Raw genomic sequence first — 21,009 nt, 5'->3', positions numbered from 1 at the left:
AGAAAGCTTCAAAATTTTTCAGTTTAATGCTGTCAATATTGTGGCTTAAGGGTACGTAGTTTTATTTTAAGGTTCGTTTCTTTTGTTAACAAAGTTCATTGCTGTTGTAAAGTAGAAATGAGTGACAAAGCTATACCAGTTCGAGTGGCACGTTTCGTTTTTGCCTCGTAATTATGTGTTTGGTGCTAAAATTTTGGATTTTATTTTGCTTTCCCCTTGAAGCTATTCAAGAAGAAGAACCGGAGGAGGAATTGGAAGAATGGCAAACGACCAACGATTCTGCTGAGCTAAAGCATTACCGTACTCAGGCAAAGAGAATTCACACGAAGTCACTTAATCAAGCTCTCCTTGCCGTCCGGATGCTAGAAGATGTTGATACAGTCAACGTATATCGAGTTGGCTTGGTCCGTGCATACGACATAGTTGAAAGAATTCACCGTCGCTACGTGGAAGTCTGTGCGTTCGACGGCGAAGAGCTGGACAGAGAAACCAGCTGGGGAATTGATATTCCATCAAACATCCGAATTCCATCAAACATTCGAAGGCGTTAGCTGACGTGGCCAACTACTTAGATTCCTGTCAGGCCCGTGCAAGATCAGTTGCAGGTTCCAGCCGCAGTAGCACTTCTAACCGTTCATCAGCCTCATCGACACGCCGTAAACTTCAAGAGGCAGAGCGGCTAGAAAAGGAAATGCAACTAAAGATTCAACAGGAAAGAGCTGAAGCCTTGCAACAAGCCGAAGAGGATGAACGTATGCAGCAGTTGGAAATCGCTAGAAAAGCAGAAGAAAGGCGTGTTGAAGCAGCACGTAAGGAACATTCCAAATGGAGCTGGAGAAACAACGCTACACTGGCTCCTTGTTACGCAAACATCTCGCAGACGATTTAGCAGTTGCCGAAGAGGTCGATGAAATGGAAACGTCCGGGTTTGACAAAACAGGTGTCTGGAAACCTTCTTTCGTCCCATCTCATCCACCTGCTACGCTTATCCCAAATTTCCGTATACCGTGTGGGGCAGCAACGTCAACGCAACCATGCTCTCAATACGAGCCGGCTTCGTCTGAACAGCCGTCTACGTCTGACCAGCCGTCCTCGTCGATTCCCAAGCTAAATACCAACGCCTTCAGCTACGTACCACCAAACGTATTCAACCAGCCAAATCCAAGTATAGCTCAGCAATTCACCTCAAGCGCTCGTCCGTCACTGATTCCAACAACCACGACGTCGGCGCTACCCGTCCACAACCGAGTTACGCAACAAACGTTTTCGCCTCAAATACCAGTTCACGCTCCACAACCAACGGTGTATTCTCCTGATGCCTGGATATTCGCCGTAAATCGTCATGACGCACCTCCGACATTTTATTCATCATCGAGGCCGCCGAAAGCTGAACCACCGAAGTTTGACGGCAACCCGATAAACTGGCCTATGTTTATCCAGTCATTCAAGGTTCAAATTCACGACACATGCTTCAGCGATGCTGAACGTCAACACCATCTACGTGCAAGCTTGACGACCGAAATTCAGAACAATCTTGGCGAAGTTCTACTCAACCCTGGATTATACTCCTTTGCATTGAAAGAGCTGCATCGGAAGTTCGGAAATCCAAGAATCGTTTCAACCGCATGCTCTTCATCTCTCTTAAAGCTACCTTCGTTTAAAGATAGCGACTACGAATCGTTAAAGCAGTTTTCGTCCACACTCCGTTCAGTCGTCGCAACTTGGAACTGGTTGGATATGGACTGGAACTACACAGCAGTACAACCTTGGCTCAATTGGTTGGAAAATTGACGCCCACCTTACGCAGTAAATGGGCCGAAATGAGCTATCGAATTCAAGATAGATTGCCTACGATACTCGACCTGGACACGTGGCTCGATGACGTTACGATGGCGGAATACTTCGTCCGTGTTGGCGTCAACCCCACACCCCAGCAAGGCAGTCATCCGAAAACTCGAGAAAACGTCCACAGGTCGTCGAACGAAAAACAGAAGAAATCGACCACGACTCCCATGGTCTTTTCTACGACCGTAAAAATTGCGTCCTGCCCACACTGTGACGGTGCTCATCGCCTTTACCTCTGTGAGAAGTTCAAAGCCTTAAATACCACGGAACGATCAGAAATCGTCAAAGAAAAAAGATGCTGTTACCGGTGTCTCGACGACCGCCATCTAAGTTCCGAGTGTACGAAGGAAAAGGAATGTGGAACGGACGAGTGTAAACGTCTTCACCACCCTCTTCTCCATGGAGCACCAAGGATGTACCCGAAAACGCCACGATCGAGCTTGATGTCATCCTTGTTTCAAAAGAGCCTGTTTAACGGCTCGGTCTCCTACGGCTACGAAAGTGAAACGACCTTACTGCCCATCGTCCCTATGTTAATTGAAGCTAATGGCCGAACCTGGACCGGTTATGGATTGCTGGATCCTGGAAGCCAAATCTCAATGATAACCAACGCGCTTGCAAACGAATTGGGACTTCAAGGCGAGAAGGGAATTTCAAGAATCGGAACGTATCACGGCCGTGACCCAACCGCAAACACAACAAAGGTGTCTTTCAGAATCTCTTCTTTGGACAAAAGCAGTTCCTTCGAAATCCCGAACTGTTACTCCGTCCCCGTCTAAAGAATCAGAAACGAAAACGTTGACCTAAGGAAGTTGGTTAAGGATTGGCCTCATCTAGCCGGATTGAAAGTTCCCACCCAAAATTCCATGCACGTTAACGTGTTGATCGGCTCGTGTGATATGGCACCGCAAGAGGTCCTTGAAATTAAAAGAGATCCGTTGAACGAGCGGGCCCCGCGAGGACTACGAACAGCCTTTGGATGGTGTATAGCTGGACCGATCTCTCCAGCCGCCGTTGCACAACTGCAGTGCAACTCGCTCTCATTAGCGCCCCCACCCGACCAAGATCTTGTGAATGCAATTGATCGCTTTCTACTCACCGAGACTTACGAAGCCCGAGCAGGAGTCAAGATGCCGATTAGCGAAGAAGAAGTACGCGCGAACAAGATCCTAAACGAAACGACGAAATTCTTAGGCGATCGATACGAGTCGGGACTTCTCTGGAAACACGAAGAGCCGAACCTGCCCGACAACAGCCAGTCTACACTAGCGCGTTTCCTCAAGCTAGAACGAAGACTCATCGCCGACGAAAACCTTGGTAAAAGGTACTCCGCAGCAATCAACGAGTATATCAGCCTTGGTCACGCCCGAAAACTCTCAGCTGAGGAGGTCAACTATCGTCCAGTTGGCCAAACCTGGTTTCTGCCTCACCATCCGGTGATAAATCCGAAGAAACCCGAAAAATGCCGCCCGGTCTTTGATGCCTCCGCGTACTACAAGGGAATGTCGCTGAACTCTGCCCTGCTGAAAGGACCCGACCTGCTAACCAACCTCATTGGTGTGCTGATACGTTTCCGACAACATCCGATAGCGTTGAGCGCGGATATTGTTAAAATGTTCCACCAAGTAAGGGTGCGGCCAAAAGACGGGCCGGCACTTCGCTTTTTCTATCGTGACCCGGGTATACAGGAACCACCCTCCGTTTACCAAATGAACGTGCAACCCTTCGGCGCAGTTTGCTCTCCGACAATTTGTGCTCACGTTCTACGTCAAGCAGCCGAAGATGGCGGGATTGATGCGGCTGACGTTACCAACCAAATAATCGACCATTTTTACGTGGATAATTGGTTGACATCATCCCCAACTGCCAAAGAAGCTGTTCAGCACGCAAAAAGGGTGGCAGACGTTCTACTTCAAGGAGGATTCGAGCTCGCCCAATGGGGTTCATCATGTCCAAAAGTTCTATTGTCGTTGCCTGGCAATCCAGTCTCATCCATCGATTTAGCCCTACACGGAATACCCATAGAGCGGACGCTGGGGCTTTCACTCGACTACGGCAGCGATTCGTTTGTGGTGAGCTTAAGCATAAAACTGGATGGAACGACGAAACGAGAAATACTTCGAGAAACGTCAAGCGTCTACGACCCATTTGGGTTTCTTTCACCGGTGTTGCTACACGCAAAACTTATCCTGCAAGCTGTATGCAGAAAATCGGTTGGCTGGGACGATCAACTAGACCAAACGACCGTCGATGAGTGGCAACATTGGGTCGTCTCCCTCTCGAAGCTAAAACCACTCTCCATCTCACGATGTTTCAACCCAGAGCTAGCAAAAGCGCGAGGTGTGGGACTTCATCTGTTTGCTGACGCATCCGAATCAGCTTTTGGTGCCATCGCCTATCTCCGATTTGACAATCCCGACGGCGTAAAGGTGTCATTTGTCATGGCCAAGGCAAGAGTGGCACCCATCAAATACGTTTCGATTCCCAGACTTGAGCTGTGTGCAGCATTACTCGCAGCCCGTCTAGCATCAGTGATCAAGTCAGAACTTCGACTAAAAATCGACCAAGCCACATTCTGGTCGGACTCCACAACGGTTTTGAGATGGATAAACTCTCCACACTATCGTTTTCATGTTTACGTTGGAAACCGAATAGGCGAAATATTGGAGCTGTCCGAAAGTAGTCAATGGCTTTATGTCCCTACAACTCAAAACCCAGCAGACGATGTCAGCCGTGGCGTCACATCTACAGAATTTTCCATCGAGCATCGTTTCTTTACTGGACCATCTTTCCTCTATCAATCACCGCAAAACTGGCCGGCCTTCCCCGATGTAAAACAGGGAATTGACGAAACAGAGGATCCCGAAGTTCGCTGTACGAGATGGGTTGGTGCGACACTACACGTAACCGATTCCATTGACCGGCTCACCACGTACACCTCCCGCTTTCCGTTTTTAGTCGGCGTCGTCGGCTACGTCAAACGTTTCATCAATAACGCTCGGAAAGATAAAACCCATCGTGATTTCGGCAAACTATCGGAAACCGAGGTCAAGAATGCGGAAGCGGAATTGTTTAGGCGCGCCCAGATGTCTGCCTTTCCTGAAGATTACAGTAATATAAAGGAGGGAAAGCAGCTCGATCCTGGTTCAAGCCTAATCACGTTAACGCCATTCGTCGACCATCAAGGAGTTTTACGGGTCGGAGGACGTATTGAAAATGCTCCAACCCCACCGGAAGCTCGCCATCCGATCATACTCCCAGCCGAAGAAAAAATCACGGAATTGATGATTTATAGTCTTCACCTCGAGTTCGTACACTCCACTACAGAGAGAACCTTTCACGAATTACGTAAACTCTACTGGGTTCAACGTGGACGAAAAACGGTGAGAAGAATTATAAACAAGTGTTTTAAATGCAAGCAACACTACGCAAAGGCACTTTTTCCAATGATGGCCGCTCTTCCCGGTTACCGTTTGAAGCCTTTCTACCCCGCCTTTACACACACCGGAGTAGATTTCTTTGGCCCGTACAACGTAACGATATTCAGACGGAAAGTAAAACGCTGGGCCTGTTTATTTACTTGCATGTCATCAAGAGCCGTGCACCTGGAAATGTCATACTCTCTTGACACTTCCTCCTTCATCAACTGCATCAGTCACTTCGAAGATCGCCGTACAACCCCGAAACATTATCACAGTGATAATGGCACGAACTTTGTTGGAGCTGTGCGTGAATTTTCCGAGTGTCTCCGTCGGATGGAACAGCTAGCCATTCAAGATGGGCGGAAACGAAGAACGGTGACTTGGAGTTTCAACCCACCTTCCGCGCCACATTTTGGTGGAACCTGGGAACGTCTAGTTCAATCGTCAAAACGTGCCTTAAGATTCGTACTCAACGAGCAAACTCTGATTGACGATACCTTAGTCACCACGCTAATTCAAGTGTAGAAACTTCTCAACGGCCACCCGTTAACGTATGTAAGCGTAAACCCGGCGGATCCTGAACCCATTACGCCAAATCTTCTTCTCCTTGGACACGAAAATCCGTACATACCTTTTGATCTGTTCAACGAAAACGATATGACGACCAAAAGGAAGTACCGCATTGCTCAGTACCTAACTGATTGTTTCTGGAGACGTTGGATGAGAGAGTATCTTCCCAGCCTAACGGAACGACGAAAATGGCTACATGGACAAAAGAATCTCAACGTTGGCGACATCGTGATCGTTATCGAGCCAGATACACCCCGTGGAGAATGGCCAATCGCTCGTGTCGTCAAGGTGTTTTCCGGCTCAGATGGCGTAGTCCGTTCCGCAATCGTTCACCTTCGTTCGGCTACCAAAACCTCCGAACTTCACCGCCCGGCTGTGAAACTCTGCTTGTTGGAGTCTTGGGATACGGATGGTGCGTCCGCTTACGAACGCAGAGCCGGCTATGTTCCGAATCCTACAACTCCGAAATAGCTAGAAGAGGCTTTGTCGCGATCGGTATTGTGCCATAGGCAAGAACGGAGGAAGGGGAACGCAGACGACGTAACGACAAGGGAAGAACACGTTTGGCGGCGTTAATTACACACAAGAATTCGCCAGTTACAGTCGCGTCAATCGTTTTCAATATAACAGTTTTGTAACACTTAATGTCAGCTTGATTTAACGTGCCCGTAAAACAGAGTATCGAAAATTACCTACAGTGTAAAGTCAGTGCGTATCGATAACACTGGGAAAACATTTTCAATGGGAGCTGCTGACATGGTGAGTACCACAAGTGCACTTATATCTGAAAACAGTTGAATCATCCAACGGGCAGTCAAAGATTTATTCCACAAAATGGGAGAAGATACAAGTTTTACATTTGACATCAATGTCTCTTTTCTTGAGGTGCAGTTTTTAAAAAATTTATTTTAATTGGTTTTAACTAACTTTTATTTTTCTCTAGCTATATATAAAGTATACAACCTTTTGTCAAAGTCTTGGAATGAAGAAGTAGATATCAGAGAAGATCCTAAAAGTGGAATCAAAATTAATGGTCTAACCAAAACCCCAGTTTTCAAATGGGAAGAAACATTAAAGTGCCTAGAGAATGGTTCGTTGAACCGGCTCACGGGAGTAACTGCTCTGAATCACCAAAGCAGTCGATCGCACGCTATTTTTACTCTTACCATAAATCAAGTACGTTTCATACACTCGTACAGAAATGGCAGTAAATAAAACGAATTTTATTTACTTTTCTAGATCAACAATCAAAGACAGTGCGTCAATCGTTAAAACCTCAAAATTTCATCTGATTTATTTCGCGGGATCTGAGAGAGCCAGTAAAACGGATGCAGTTGGGGAGAGATATGCAGAAGGAGTCAACATCAACAAAGAATCGCTGTCTTTAGGAAATGTCATTAGTGCGCTATACGAAAGCAATCCTAGGCATATTCCTTGTAGAGATTCTAAACTAACGTGGCTTTCTCAAGATTCTCATGGTATTCTTAACCTCTTTTTTTTTTAAAGCTGAAATTTGACACTTACAGGAAGTAATAGTAGTGTGGCAACAATCTAACGATACGCGCTTTTTCCTAGGCGGTAATTCTCATACTTTGATGATTGCCTGCGTTGGTCCAGCCGACTCGAACTACGAGGAATCACTAAGCACGCTTCGATATGCTGACCACGCCAGAAAAATTAAAAACAAAAAATATTTTAATCGAGACCCGACAATGGTAGAAGTTATGGCACTGCGAGCTGAAATCCATCAGCTTTTGGTAGCATATAGTAACGAAAGTACAAGCATTGCTGAAGTTTAAAAACTTTGTCAGCAACCTTAATTTGCAGAAGAAGAGAAAATACATCTATTGGGTTGGAGTTGGAAGAAAACACAAACATGTGCGAGAAAGCTCTTCTGGCAGACGCTGCAAACATGCAAATAAAACAGAGACTAGAAGAATTACAGGTATTTCGCAAAAAAATCGGCTAGCTGCTATAGTTAGATAATAGATTTTAATTTCTAGATGCAAGCCGTAAACTTGGACCGAACGCTTGGAGCCATCAATCAAACTCTTAATGATACTGGCGACTTGAGTATCCCGAAAGCAATAGAGCAAACGTTGAATTTGAAATCAAAAATTGATGAAATCCATGATGTCCAAAGGAAGGGCAAAATTGAACATGTCAACCACGACATGCAAAGTTGCTTCGCATCCGACAAAGAAAACAAAGACAGTGATTCCGAATCGACTGAGTCACCTAGATATGATTTTTTGAACTGATCATTTGTAACACTATCACTAGCCTTGGCTGAATGATCATTTCTTAATTACGTATTGCAGGCGTCTGTCAAAGTTGGGAGCTGACATGGCACTCAGACAAGCTGATTTGAGTAACATTTTGAAGGAGCTTAACGCCCAGTTGGCTCTTAAGTGGTCAATAAAATGACTCAAGATCAAGAAGGTCCATATAGTATAGTTAAAGCTCATTATGACGCAACGGTGAGCGAGCTGGAAAATCAAATCGCATCTTTGCAGCAAGAAAAGGAAGAACTAGCTAGCCTCTTAGCTCAAGTTAGTGGCAATGCCAACGCATGTAAAAAAATCCGAGCAGCGAAGGAAGTGGTTCCAGGAACTCGAACCGCAAATCACCGAGTTGAAAAAAAAAAAAAAAAAAATCCAGGAACAAGGTAATATCATCAAAATTAAACGTTAGCTAAATCTTTCTTTAAACCACCTTCATTATAACCGTTGATTCTTATCCGTAGAGAGAACTGAAGAGTCTTCAATGAAAAACTTCAACAATGATATCCAAGCGATGCAAGCACAACAAGTGAAGCTTGTACGGCAAATGCGAGAAGAGAATCAGAAATTCATGACATGCCGCCAGCAAAAAGACCGTGAGGTAGCTCGACTTTAGGACCGCAAACGCCATGACCAACTCCAAAAAATGGAAGTGCTGCACGCCAAACAACAAAATATTCTTCGGCGTAAAATTGAAGATGTCACGGCTGTCACCAAGCGGCTAAAAGTAGCCCTTAGTTTGCATTTAACAAAATCAAACAAATCTTCAAGTACATCGACTACATCTGAAAACAACCAGCAAATCAAAAGTATTGGTCAATCAACTGTTTTTTCCTGAAATTATTAATCATTCATTGCATTATAGCTTGGTTGCTGGGCGAACTTTAGCTACACGTCATAGCTACATCGACATTTGGTCAATTTCATCCAAAACGAAAATACTGGAGACAAGAAAATGGAAAATATTGTTTTATCTGTGCTAATACTGTGAAAGAAGTGAAGTTTTCTCTTACATCATAGGTCCTGTGTCTGTGAGTCTGTCTTCCACAAATGGTAACGCTTCTTTGGCAGAAGCATTCCATTTTGGATCCAGCGGCTGAGCAATTTGTTGGAGTACAGAGGCAGGGGTCTGAAGTAACATGCAGTTGACAAAGATTGACTTGAACTTTCCAGAGAACTGTGTGCCAAAGAAGATAAAATGAGAATAAAAGCTAACAATTGTATCTGACTTTAAATTGACAGTGCACTTACAGTTGTGTTGGACAAGATTTGTGTGACACATGCAGTTTTGCCAGTTCCTGGCCTTCCTGATTTGTACATACTGCCTGGTTTTCTTTCATCAATAAGTGGCCTCATAAAATTCTCAATTACAGTCAGCTCCTTATCTCTACAAAAAATTGTGTTTGGAGTTGTGGTATGGAGGGCTTGGCGTGCCTTAGCAAAGCTTGTAACTGTAGAAAGGACAACCAAAGACAAATCATAAAGCTGAATGACTTGGCAAAATTCAAGAGGTATAGCATTTGGATGATGCAGTTTCAGTTTAACTGGAGAGTTTAATAAGGCAGACTAACGTAGATAGAGGAAGCGAATCGTCGCTGTCGAGGGAAGACATAAATTCGATAACCTGGTTCGGATCCCATGTCGAATCGTACTTGGGCCTAGGGGGGGTTGCGATTGTAAACCCCTTTTAATAATTTGACTATAAGAGTGTGTTGCCCTACTGGAATTCCGTCTAGCGATTGGAGGGTAACGGAGAGCATCGAGCGGTGTAGATTGATGGAGCTATACGATTTACCGGTAGCGTAAAGGTTTGCTAAAAAATCAGAAACAGAACTTAAATCATTAGAAAGGGGATTTCTGTTCCGCCCCAAGCACCAATGACACCAGCTTTTCCAAGCCGACTGGTATGCGATATTGGTGTTATCGCGGCATCCAGCCAAGAATAACTCGACAACCGGCTGCGAAAATCCTTGCAGACTGTATGATTGCCGGAGAGCTTCCAGGCGGCCAGACTGAGCGCTCCGGATTGAAGCAGTGGATGTGGATTGCCCTGGGCTGACACGAGAATCGCTGACGACGGGGTCAGAAGACGTGGGATGTCGCATGCGTGCTCCAATAGCACTGGGAACCATGGTTGGCCTGTCCAGATTGGGCATATTAGTACAATCGACGCCTTCTCTCGTCTCATCTTCTCAATACACCTGAATATGAGGGAGAAGGGAGGGAAGGCATAGCCTTTTTTATCAGACCAGCTGATGGAGAACGCATTAGTGGTGAAGGCCCGAGGCTTTGGTCGCTACGAAATGAACTTAGATACCTGAGCGTTCCATGATGATGCGAACAAGTCAATGTCTATCTCCCAGAGTTTAGCAATTCGATGAAATACGTTCACATCCAGCTGCCAATCGCTGGCATCCGCCTGTGCCCTAGACTCCCTATCTGTGATTGTATTAAATTCACCGGCCAGATGAATGGCCTCCAGCGATATACAACGCTTTTCACACCACTTAGAGAGACTCTTTGCCGTAGCGGTGAGCGCCGCTGACTTGGTACCACCGCACTTATTAACATAACTGACTGCTGTTGTATTATCTAAATATATTCTGATCGCGATGCCGCTTGAATCCGCCGAGAACGCTTGAACCGCGTAAAGCGCTCCTAAAAGCTCGAGTTCATTTATGTGATTATCATGATCCTGCCTTGTCCAGGGGCCCCGGGTCGTGACCCCGTTACATACTGCCCCCCAACCTGTCAGGGACGCGTCGGAGAAAATTTCGATGTCTGGATCGCAGGGAAAGAATATTTTCCCTTTGGACTTTTCGACATTAGCAACCCACCAACGGAGGTCCATTTTAGCGCTGTCGGACAAAGATACCCTAACGTCCAGGTCAAAACAGTAGCGCTCGGCATTAGTGATATAAAATCGTTGAAGGCTGCGATAGTGAGATTGGGCAAACGGGATTGCCGGAATGGCCCATGAGAAATTTCCCTGTATTGAGGCCAGCGTCCGTAGCGTGACCTTCCCCTCCTTTAAAGCCGCTTCGCACATTTTCTTGACGGCTTCCACTTTCCGCACAGGGAGCGAGAAGGAAAGATCCTTTTAACTTACAACAAGCCCTAAATATTCCAACACTTGTGTAGGATCGACGATCGACTTCTCCCAATTAACTAGGAAACCTAATGATTGGAGTTGTTCGGTGATTGTCCCTATATCTTCTTGGAGCCCTAAGCTTGACTCATTCAAGACTAGAATGTCATCAAGGTAGATCACAAGCCGGATTCCTTGCTCTCTCAGGTAGACCATGACTACTTTAAGATTTTTTGTGAAAACTCTTGGCGCAGGGGCGAGACCAAACGCCATACAATTAAATTCGTAAATCCGATCCCTCCAACAGAATCGTAGGAACCTATGATGTGCCTGATTAACCGCCACGGTAAAATAAGCATCCTTTAAATCGATTTTAGCTAAGTAATCTCCCCTCCTGACTAGATAACGAACTGAAACGAGGCTCTCCATTTTGAAGTGTTGGTATCTGATGAAGCGGTTCAAAGTTTAAGTTAATAATGGGTCTGAACTGCCCCTCTTGCTTCTTTTTAACGCAAAAGAAGGAGCAGACGAAGCCAATCGACCCGTCAGAAACTTCTGAAATTGCGCGTTTGGCCAACAAATCTCGCACCTCTGCGTCACAAACGCCTGACATTTCTTTTGACATGACGATTTGAGGAGGGAAGGAGTTTTGGGTCGGTTCGGACAAAAAATCAATAAGGAGTCCTTCACAAACGGTTTTCAGAACCCAGTGATCCCTAGTAATAAGCGGCCAACGAGCTGCGAAAACTTTCAGCCTCGAGGCTACGATCGGCGCTTCACCTCCTTTAATAACAACGGGAACTGGAAACGTCTCCCGTTGCCGGCCAGATTTAGGGTAAGGTCTAAGGGCCGTTTTACAATAAGGGGTCAAAGGTCTAGAATTTAAAAAGACATACCTTCGACCTCCCTGAGACCAAGCGCTAGGGCGATGGTCACGACCTCGATCGTTTCTCCTACTCCGCGCACCTCTTCCGCCTCGTGAATTCCGGTCAGTCTCGAACCTGGGCGGCTGTAACACGACGTGAGGCTGATCGGTGCGGATACGCCTAGCGCTCGAACGTCTTGGGGCACGGGCCGCGGTCGCTGCCTGAGCCAGGGTGTTGTCCTGGCTGGCGTCGGTCAGCATAGCTTGCAGATACTTCTCGGTAAAGAGAAAGAAGCGAGCTTCTTTCCCTCCTTCAAACGCGTCAGGATCGCGCAACAAATATTCTGCTCCAGGCTCGGTGAGAGACATTACGGCACTCCGACGTTCTTTGGTGATGTAAAAATATGCTCGCCCCCACTGTTCATCACTATCTGGTAGGGAACTCAATTGAGCGTAAAGATCGACAAGAGGTGGAGCAATATCCATAATCCTCAATTGTGTTTTAGCGAAGGAATCTTCCGATGCATTTATCGCTTTAAGAGTGCCTTTGTCTGGTAACAGAAGGGCACGTTGAGAGATCCAACCGTCCAATTTGGGAGGCCTCAAAGAAAACTCGGCATCTACGTACTCGAGAGCAAATTCTTTAGAGATTGACTTGGAGGATTCGTTCGAAATTCCTTTGGTCATTAGCAGCGAGATCTCGTCCGAGATTTCCCTGGACACCGAAAGCGGCTGTGCACCTGAACTACCGGGGAGGCTCAGGCTTCCAACGGGTAACGGAGGGCTTTGGTCTGCTACCTTCGATGTAAGATCAACTAGCGTTGGAGACGCCGACGCACCCGTATCAGCCACTAACCTCTTTCCTCTATTCTCTGATCTTGAATTTGAAGAACGAGTCGGGCGAATGTTGCTGCTCGACGGAGGGGCATTTCTCAAGTTTTCATCGTCTGATAGGCCCATGCTAGCACCAGGGAGACGCCTTCCTTCACTGTCACAGCTAAAACCACCCGCATCGAAGCGATAACCTGTTTCTGTGTCATAGAAAAAACCGTCTTCCCCGAAATGGTAGCTCAATCCTTCGTCATCATAGCACAAACCGTCCCCAAAAAAGTAAAAGCCGTTCTCACCACATCGATAGCCATTTGCACTTTCGCGCCCGCTGTTTTCCCACTCGTTTTCGCATGGCCGGTTGTCCAGTCTGTCCGAAAAGGAACTGTTACGGTCTTCGAAGTCCGACACAAAACCAAATCTTTCTCGGCCGAAAACTTCACGGTTTCTGTCATCCCATCGTGGCTCGTAACGAGTAAAATTCACCGGCGATCTCTCCCTCACCCGATAACTGGGGTGTTGGGGATGCGAACGGATGCGCATCTCTCGATCCCGCGTTCTCTCGTGGTCGGACTATTTTGAACGTATCCGTTGCCAAAATCTGCGCTGTTAGCTCCTCCGGAACCTGTCGTTACGAGTTATAATATAACGAGCATCGATATAGCAGCTTGGAGCAGGACAGCAAGGATAGCTTGGAGTGGAGTATTTGGTGGTGTAGTTGGAGGCCGTAGTATATTATTCGGCCATTATAGTCGTGTAGTACTTGACTGAATCGGTGTTCTTACATTACATTTTGGAATTTCCAGTATTGTTAGCCCACCTCTATTGCACTGGACAGTATAGCGAAGATCGTCTCAGGCTCCATTTCCACCGCTAGCGGGGTTTTCTTAGTTTTCAATTCAAAATGTCAAGTAGAGAGCCAATGCTCAAAATTTGGTATTAGTGGCTAGAATTCATTGTTTGCCCTATATCACTTCATTGTGAAAAAAAAGGCAAACATGGTTGCGCTAAGCACTTGTTTGACATGCTATACAAACGGCCTTTAACGCCGTAACATACAGGCATAAGCCGTAACCTCCAGAACTGCCCGGATGGAGATCATATTGCTGTACTATATGATCTACATCGTGACATCAAGCTGATAGCTCTTACCTCTCTATTCAGTCTTGCATTGGAATGGGGGACCAATCCCATGGTGGTTCAAGTAAAAATAGCGTAATGGAAGCGGCCTTGAACGGGTCACTTCCATTCAACACTATACTGGAAATTCAAAACTTCTCAAGGAAGCTATTTATAAATCGCCTTGCGGTGAGTGTTGATAAATTCATTGTTGCAGGTGTTCGTGGAGGATTTATTTCCTTTGATGCGAATGGAGATACCGAAGACGGCTACATCGCCGTGGGCTCTTCAGATTTATTTCCACCAAAACCGAATTCATCCATAGACGTCCATAAGAATGTGATGGTTCCCTTTGGCTTTTTTCGTGGAACTGTAATACGAACAAAAAAGTGGTTGTAAAAGCGGTGTCGCATAAAAATTTTTCCTCTAGATGTTCCATCCGACTACCGAGTTGAATCATACACTTCACGCCCGTTTTGCCAGTTCTGAAAGCAGTTTCGAAGATCAAGTGATTTACGACGTTGAATTACTCAATGACAACGTTAATATGACCATGGTTGTTGCCCATCTGCTTTTTGGCTGCAATGATATATCTATTCACGAATCAAGCCAGAAAACTAGCGGCAGAGATGGACATCCTCACAATCAAAGTAGCCATATCAACTGACGCGGAACTTAGTTCCCACCTTTAAAATGTGAACCAGGTAAAAAATCGAAGTTGAAAAGCAGCCTAGATATAGTCAAACTGTAGGGGAGAGTGGGGCTAGTTGGCAGGAGGGCAAGTTTGCAATTCCTAATATAGAAGAATTGTGTGAAAGAGGTTTTATTGAAATAATTCATAGTCAAAGATGTTTATCGTGCGCACATTTGTGCAAAGTTTTATAAATTGATCCCAAATAGTTTAGGAAATAGAAAATAACGAAATCTTTTGCGTCAAATCCATTGCGTGCTTGGAATTCATCAATTTTATCTTTTCTTGGTATGCATGTAATTTAAAAAAAATATTAGTTTTATAGAAAATTGTGTCCTCTATTGAACTGTAACAACGGATTTTTGTTTAAATCAATTATAAAGGAGTAATAAAATTTTTTATTTGAATAAACCCCGGGTTGGGGCAAGTTGATACATTGCAACATGGGGCATGTCGGCCTAGGCATTATACATGCATATGTATAGTACATGGCCTGTCAAAATGTCAGGGAATTGTAAGTCGAATTTTTGCTAGATATGACTTATGGTGAACAGTGGTATGCATTAGAGGCCAAAATTTGGCACATTTTATGTGTTTCTCTTTATACAATGTCCACCTGTGAAATCTTTGCCTGAATTATGTATATTATTTGTTTTTTTTTGCATTTAAGGCTATTAATCTTTATGTAAATTATCACAACTTATTTCTGAGTTTCCCACTCTAAAATAACTATACGATTTTTGTTTAGTGTAATGTTATTCTAGTTTGTTTACAACATCAACATTTCACTGAAATCCGTATTTGAAATACATGGGGCCAACTTACCCCACTACCACTGCCAGCTTACCCCGTTAGTGGGGCATGGAGGAAAATTTTTTTAGCTTTTTGAACGTTGATTTTGATATGAATTCTTCAACGTAGATCAAATTAAAAAATATCACGAGATAGCTGGTTATCTGAGCTTTCTTTTACAATTTTGTGTGTGTCAAAATATGAAAAATTAAAGAAACCAGAGAAGAAATTTAAAAAATTTTACCAACTAGCCCCACCCTCCCCTACCTTTCGTTTAGGTCATCATTAATCAGTTTTAATAGATTATGATTCAAGAAAACGTTACTGCAAACAAAACTGCTGCGCAATAATAATTCGATTCACTATGTAAAACAAAATTTATAGTTATTTTTATTTCTAGATGCTGCGGGTTATGAATCATCCTGTGCACCCAAATAAGCTGGTTGACGACTGGCGAATGAAAGTCTGGAACAAATCTATAAAATGGAAATCTTCATGGCCAGCACTCGAATGTGAAACTATTGGAGAAATTCGCCAAGTAAGTTAACTTTTTCATTATTGTTCTATCGTATCTTGTGACACTATGAATATGGTGTAGATGCGAAGACTATTCAGCATGATAACATCTATCCATTTATATGTGCCATCGTTGAACCTGCTCGCATATGTATCATAACGGAATTTCAATCACGGAAAAGTTTTATGGTAATTGCTTTGTTATTGCTAATCTGTTGTGACCTGTACATCACGTCTACGCAATCGTGTTTTTCAGAACGCCCTTTCAACCACAAACAACGATTTGAACTGTAAACTGATTGCTTGCCTTGCACTGGAGTTGGCCAAAGGCATGCTCTACATTCGTAGCTCCGATTTACGCTGCCACGGAAATCTGAAATCTGCGAATTGCTTGCTCGATTCAAATCGGACTCTTAAAATATCGGATTTTGGTTAACACAAGTTACGGAATGCTGTGAAAGACCCTAGCAAGAACGAACGAGACCATTACTTTGGTAAATCCAATGTATCCTGTAGCTTGCGTAAATAACGCACATGCTAAGTTATTTGGTAATAACAATGTTAGGTATTTTTTCAAATGATTAAATTTGAATTTTTCATTTCAGATTTACTATGGACAGCCCCTGAAATTTTACGTAACCCATCCTTAACGGGCACACCCGAAGGTGATGTCTATTCTTTCGCCATCATTCTGCATGAAATGGTCTGTCGACAAGGTCCTTTTGCTATCTGTTATGACCTCGGTGATCCTGCAAGTACTACCTTTACTTTTAGTTTTGAATGACCGATTCTGATTTGAACAATTTGAATTCAAGGAATCATCAATCAAATAAAGCATACCGTTCGAGGATGTCAAATTCCAGCACGGCTCCCCATTGAGGTAATGAAGTTGATCCATATGTTTGGTCGCAAACGTTTTAAATCTAAGTTTTTCTTAAAATAGAGTTTAGATTGTCGTCTGGCCTACATGTTTCCCTGCATGGTTGACTGCTGGATAGAAGATCCCAATGAGCGCCCTAATTTCTCCTCTGTCCTGAACTATTTGACGAAACAAGGAGGGACCAGGTAATTTTTAATCAACTACGTCTAATATGCAATTACTGTACATCTAAACTAAAGAAAATTATTTCAGCACGGATGTTACGTATAAAAAAACATTAGTGTCAGAAGACGTGTGCATAGAAGAGGAGAAGCGCACTTTAGAAGAAGAAATTCAAAAAATTGACGAAGTGCTGCATCGTATTATTCCCAAGTAACATTTCTCTGTTGAATGTTTTTCTTTTTACCTTACAAATAGTTATTCCTTGCTTGCTTGCTTGCTTGCTTGCTGGCATAGATCAGTAGCCAACTGTTTGGCGAATGGACTTCCAGTAGAAGCGGAGCTATGGGAGAATGTGACTGTCTTTGAAGCAGACTTGGCAGGATTCACAGAAATAGCATCTGAAACGACACCGCTAGGAGTGAGTCAACTTTTGAAGATGGAGAACTGCGGGCATGGTTTTTAATCACTCATTTCGTATGCAGACCATGATCCTTTTAGATGATGTTTATACATTGTTTGATTCCTTCGCCAGAGGCTACGATGTTTGCAAATTAGGAACGATCGGCGATGCCTACATTGTGGTAAACAAAAGATTCAAATCAATTTGTTTATAGGTTGTAGAGCAATCCTTCTGATGGCCTAATGTCTTTGCAGATATTTTCTATAATGAAAGCTTAAACAATCGGATTAGTACAGGTTTCAGGTATATAGCCTACGCGTGGAAAGAATTCCGCTGGAGAAATTGCCTCTATGGCTTTAGAAGTGGTGGAAAAAATGAAAGGTTCCGGAATCGGACATCGAGGCAAGCCACTAGTAGTGCCCATCGGCGTTCATACCGGTGAGATTGACTTAAAAATATGATTTCGCACGGAATTGCACACCCGACAGTTAGTCTCTCGAAAATGATTAGCTGAGAAACATTTTTCACGTTTCAAGTGAACGACTGTGTTCAAATTAACTCCGAATGAAATGCACTTGTAAGTTTTCGTGTACATTATTAAAAAACACTGTCCCTTAGGTGACCTAGTAACGGGAGTAGTAGGCAGTACTATAATGCCTACCTATTCCATCTTTGGCGACACGGTGTCTGTAGCTTCCCGATTGGAGTCCACAAGCTCGGAACTGCGCATCCAGATAAGTGAAGCCAGTTATCAAGAGCTACAACAAATTGGAGGCTACATAACTGAAGAGCGCACTGATAGAAATGACGCTACAGAATCATTCAAAAACATTGGCTGATCGGGAAAACGTCTAAAGCGGTGCAAAGAAGAGAAAAAGATTGTACGAGCGGGAAATCTCTATGTAATCGGCAGTCAGTCATATCTTTGACAAGCACCGATATCTACATCGACCACTCGATTGACGACGATCCATCTTACCTATGTTCCCCATAGAAAGCTGTCAAGTCACCAAACAATCTCAGTTTTAAACCTTAGGCTTGTCAGCTGTTATCGTTCAACTTATATTGTCTTTCAGATTCCCGGCCATTTTCGCAAACACTGCCGTATGGTTCTCATTTAAAACAAAATCAACTTACCAACACATTATCTGGGGCAACATTTTTACAAACTCCTGAAGCACTGCATCCATATAATTCAAAAGTGCATGCGAAATTATCCCTTGAACAGATACAACTTCTGCAGCCTCCTGTGCTACACGAGCAATGACTCCGACTTAATCGCTTGCCAATTATACTGGCATTCTTCTCAAGATCGAACATTTTCGAAGGATCTTCATCTTTCTCCTTGAGCTTCCTAATTCGTCTAGCCATAGGAGTGTTGCGCCACTCTGGATCGTCATCCGAATTGCAATCATCAATGTCCTCAACATCATCGACATCCAAGCGGACGGGACTCGGCTTGCGTTGGGTCGCTTTAGGCTTCTTCAGTTTGGAGGCCCCACAGAACGCTTTGAAGGATAACAACGAGAACTGATGGAACAGAAAGATCTGTGGCTACCTCATTTCCAGTAATGGAGGTTTTTGCTGCTTTAACGTTTCGATTTCATTCAATGCCGAGTGCAGTTGTTCTTGCAAGCCACTGCAACGTTCTAATTCCTCTTGCTGAATCCTTATATATTTTTCCCTTATCTATATTCAAATTTAACAACATGAACGTTTAGGCTAAAATGATATTCACGCCATTTAACCTTAAGATCTGCAGGTCCCTTCAGTCCAACTGGTGGAAGTAGTCTGATGAGAGTCAACATCCTCTCCTCGTAGTCGCGACGAATTTTACTCATTTCTTATTGACGTTTTTGTTTCTTTTGTACATTCTACAATAAAATAAAACTTTATGTTTACCAGATTACTTCGAATACGCAAAAGAAAGCTTACCTCTAGATTATACGTAGATAGAAGTTTTTCAGTACTTCATGGAGCACTAATTTCCTGCTGCGTATTTAACCGCGCTTTTACTTTACAAAGCGTGTAGAAAAGCGATATTCTGGTCAAGCTTATTCGGTCCTACCTTTGTGGCATTATCAGCAAGATCCATCCGCCATTTCAGATGTATCTATTTTAACAAGAGATTTAATCTCATTGTCTTTCCGCGAATGTCATGGCTTCTGTGTTGTCTACCTTGTTCCATCAGAACTCACTCGCAACTGAAAACTCTCCGTGAGAAGCATATCTATCACATTCTGTTTCTGTTGTTTCTCGTAGGCCAATATACAACAACAGACTTTGCCGATCAATATATCAATATACATCAGGTGGTGGATTTAGCAGCAGTGCTAAATGAAGCTTTTTACATCCAAAAATCAATATTTCTGATCGTTATCTGTCAATTTTTTTATTTATAAGCTGATAAAAATTGATTGTCCATTTTCTCCTGAAAAAACCTTTGATTCCGCTGTTGTTACACAACTGCATTTCTTCACTTCAGGGAGCCTAGTGTTTATTTCTCATTTGTATGTGACGGTTATAACTCTAAACGGCCTTTACAGTATAACAGCAAGCGTCTGTAAGGCTAAAGTAATATAATACGCTAATTCCAATTGGCCATGGTTTCAAATACAGGTTTGCGATGCATGCAATTTGACCCCCTACTATAAATACGCGTACGACATCTCCTTTAATTAATTGTAGTGACTTGTTTTGCTTCCACCATTTAATCTGCTACATATAAATTCGGCCGACGGCAATTGTCGGTCATTTGGGAAACTCTTCTTTGAGCTATAAGAGTTGTACTCTGCGTCCAACCCACTGTAAGTGTAACAAGGTAAGTTCCTAACTGTACCTCTCATTATTAACCAGCCCTTTACTTTTGCGACAAATCAGTTTATTAACAAATTCTCCGTGCGAATTGCAGCAAATAATTATTGAAAGAAAATGAGACCAAAGATTTTGATTGTTTCTGCGATATTTCTTATTATCTGTGTAAAAGCTGATTTTCAATTGCTGCCAAACCAGATGGATCATATTATTAAAATCCTCAATGAAGAAAGGAAACTTATATACAAATACGCAGCTCCTTATTTGCTTAATAATCCATATCCAGGAGTGGAAAAGTATACGCACTACGAAATGGATCGTTTAGGGATGTTGCCATTAGTTAATATAAAACCACTAATTCCTAAACTGGGTCCAGTCATCAACGACGTTTCCTCTTTCAAATACCCCATCACTGTTTCTGGGTGTAAAGTGAACCCAAATAGTCGTAGCGTATTCATAACTGTCATTTCGGCAACTGAGAATTTTCTAAAGAGAGAAATAATCCGCAAAACATGGAAAAATCACGTTCCTGTTGTGGTTAAGAAAGGTTTGCTGAGCATGGCCCGCTTTGTCTTTGTTTTGGGAAAAACAAACGACAGTCTGCTGCAAAGCAAAATTCGAGGTGAAAGCATGGTTCATGGAGATATCCTTCAAATAGAGATTTTGGACTTTTACAGAAGCTTATCTTTTAAAATGGCAGGATTACTGAACTGCATGAACACTAATTGCCCTAAA

At 43.6% G+C, this 21,009-nt stretch overlaps 1 protein-coding gene and 3 pseudogenes across 1 annotated transcript; 3 read left to right on the top strand and 1 right to left on the bottom strand.

Annotated features, from left to right (window-relative positions):
- Positions 1–117: 117 nt before the first annotated feature.
- On the top strand, positions 118–5,792 carry LOC116935734. The gene is made up of 6 exons (XM_045180908.1): positions 118–151; positions 223–452; positions 545–809; positions 881–1,595; positions 1,712–2,512; positions 2,627–5,792. The coding sequence occupies exons 1-6, from the start codon at positions 118–120 to the stop codon at positions 5,790–5,792; spliced, it is 5,211 nt and encodes a 1,736-aa protein (XP_045036843.1).
- Positions 5,793–6,025: 233 nt separating this feature from the next.
- On the top strand, positions 6,026–9,495 carry LOC116935735 (annotated as a pseudogene).
- LOC123477528 lies at positions 9,129–14,094 on the bottom strand (annotated as a pseudogene).
- Positions 14,095–14,118: 24 nt separating this feature from the next.
- LOC116935742 lies at positions 14,119–19,237 on the top strand (annotated as a pseudogene).
- The last annotated feature ends 1,772 nt before the right edge of the window (positions 19,238–21,009 follow it).

The sequence above is a fragment of the Daphnia magna genome, unplaced genomic scaffold, assembly GCF_020631705.1.
Source record: "Daphnia magna isolate NIES unplaced genomic scaffold, ASM2063170v1.1 Dm_contigs074, whole genome shotgun sequence".
Taxonomy (NCBI): domain Eukaryota; kingdom Metazoa; phylum Arthropoda; class Branchiopoda; order Diplostraca; family Daphniidae; genus Daphnia; species Daphnia magna.
The sequence above is the reverse complement of the archived record's forward strand: the minus strand, read 5'-3'. Positions and strand labels throughout refer to the sequence as shown.

What these genes read in the sequence shown, in the direction of transcription:
- LOC116935734 (XM_045180908.1), top strand. Translation starts at nt 118, where the DNA reads ATGAGTGACAAAGCTATACCAGTTCGAGTGGCAC. An exon ending in TTCACCGTCGCTACGTGGAA is followed by an intron (nt 453 to 544) that starts GTCTGTGCGTTC and finishes AAACATTCGAAG; the next exon opens with GCGTTAGCTGACGTGGCCAA. An exon ending in TTGAAAGAGCTGCATCGGAA is followed by an intron (nt 1,596 to 1,711) that starts GTTCGGAAATCC and finishes CACTCCGTTCAG; the next exon opens with TCGTCGCAACTTGGAACTGG.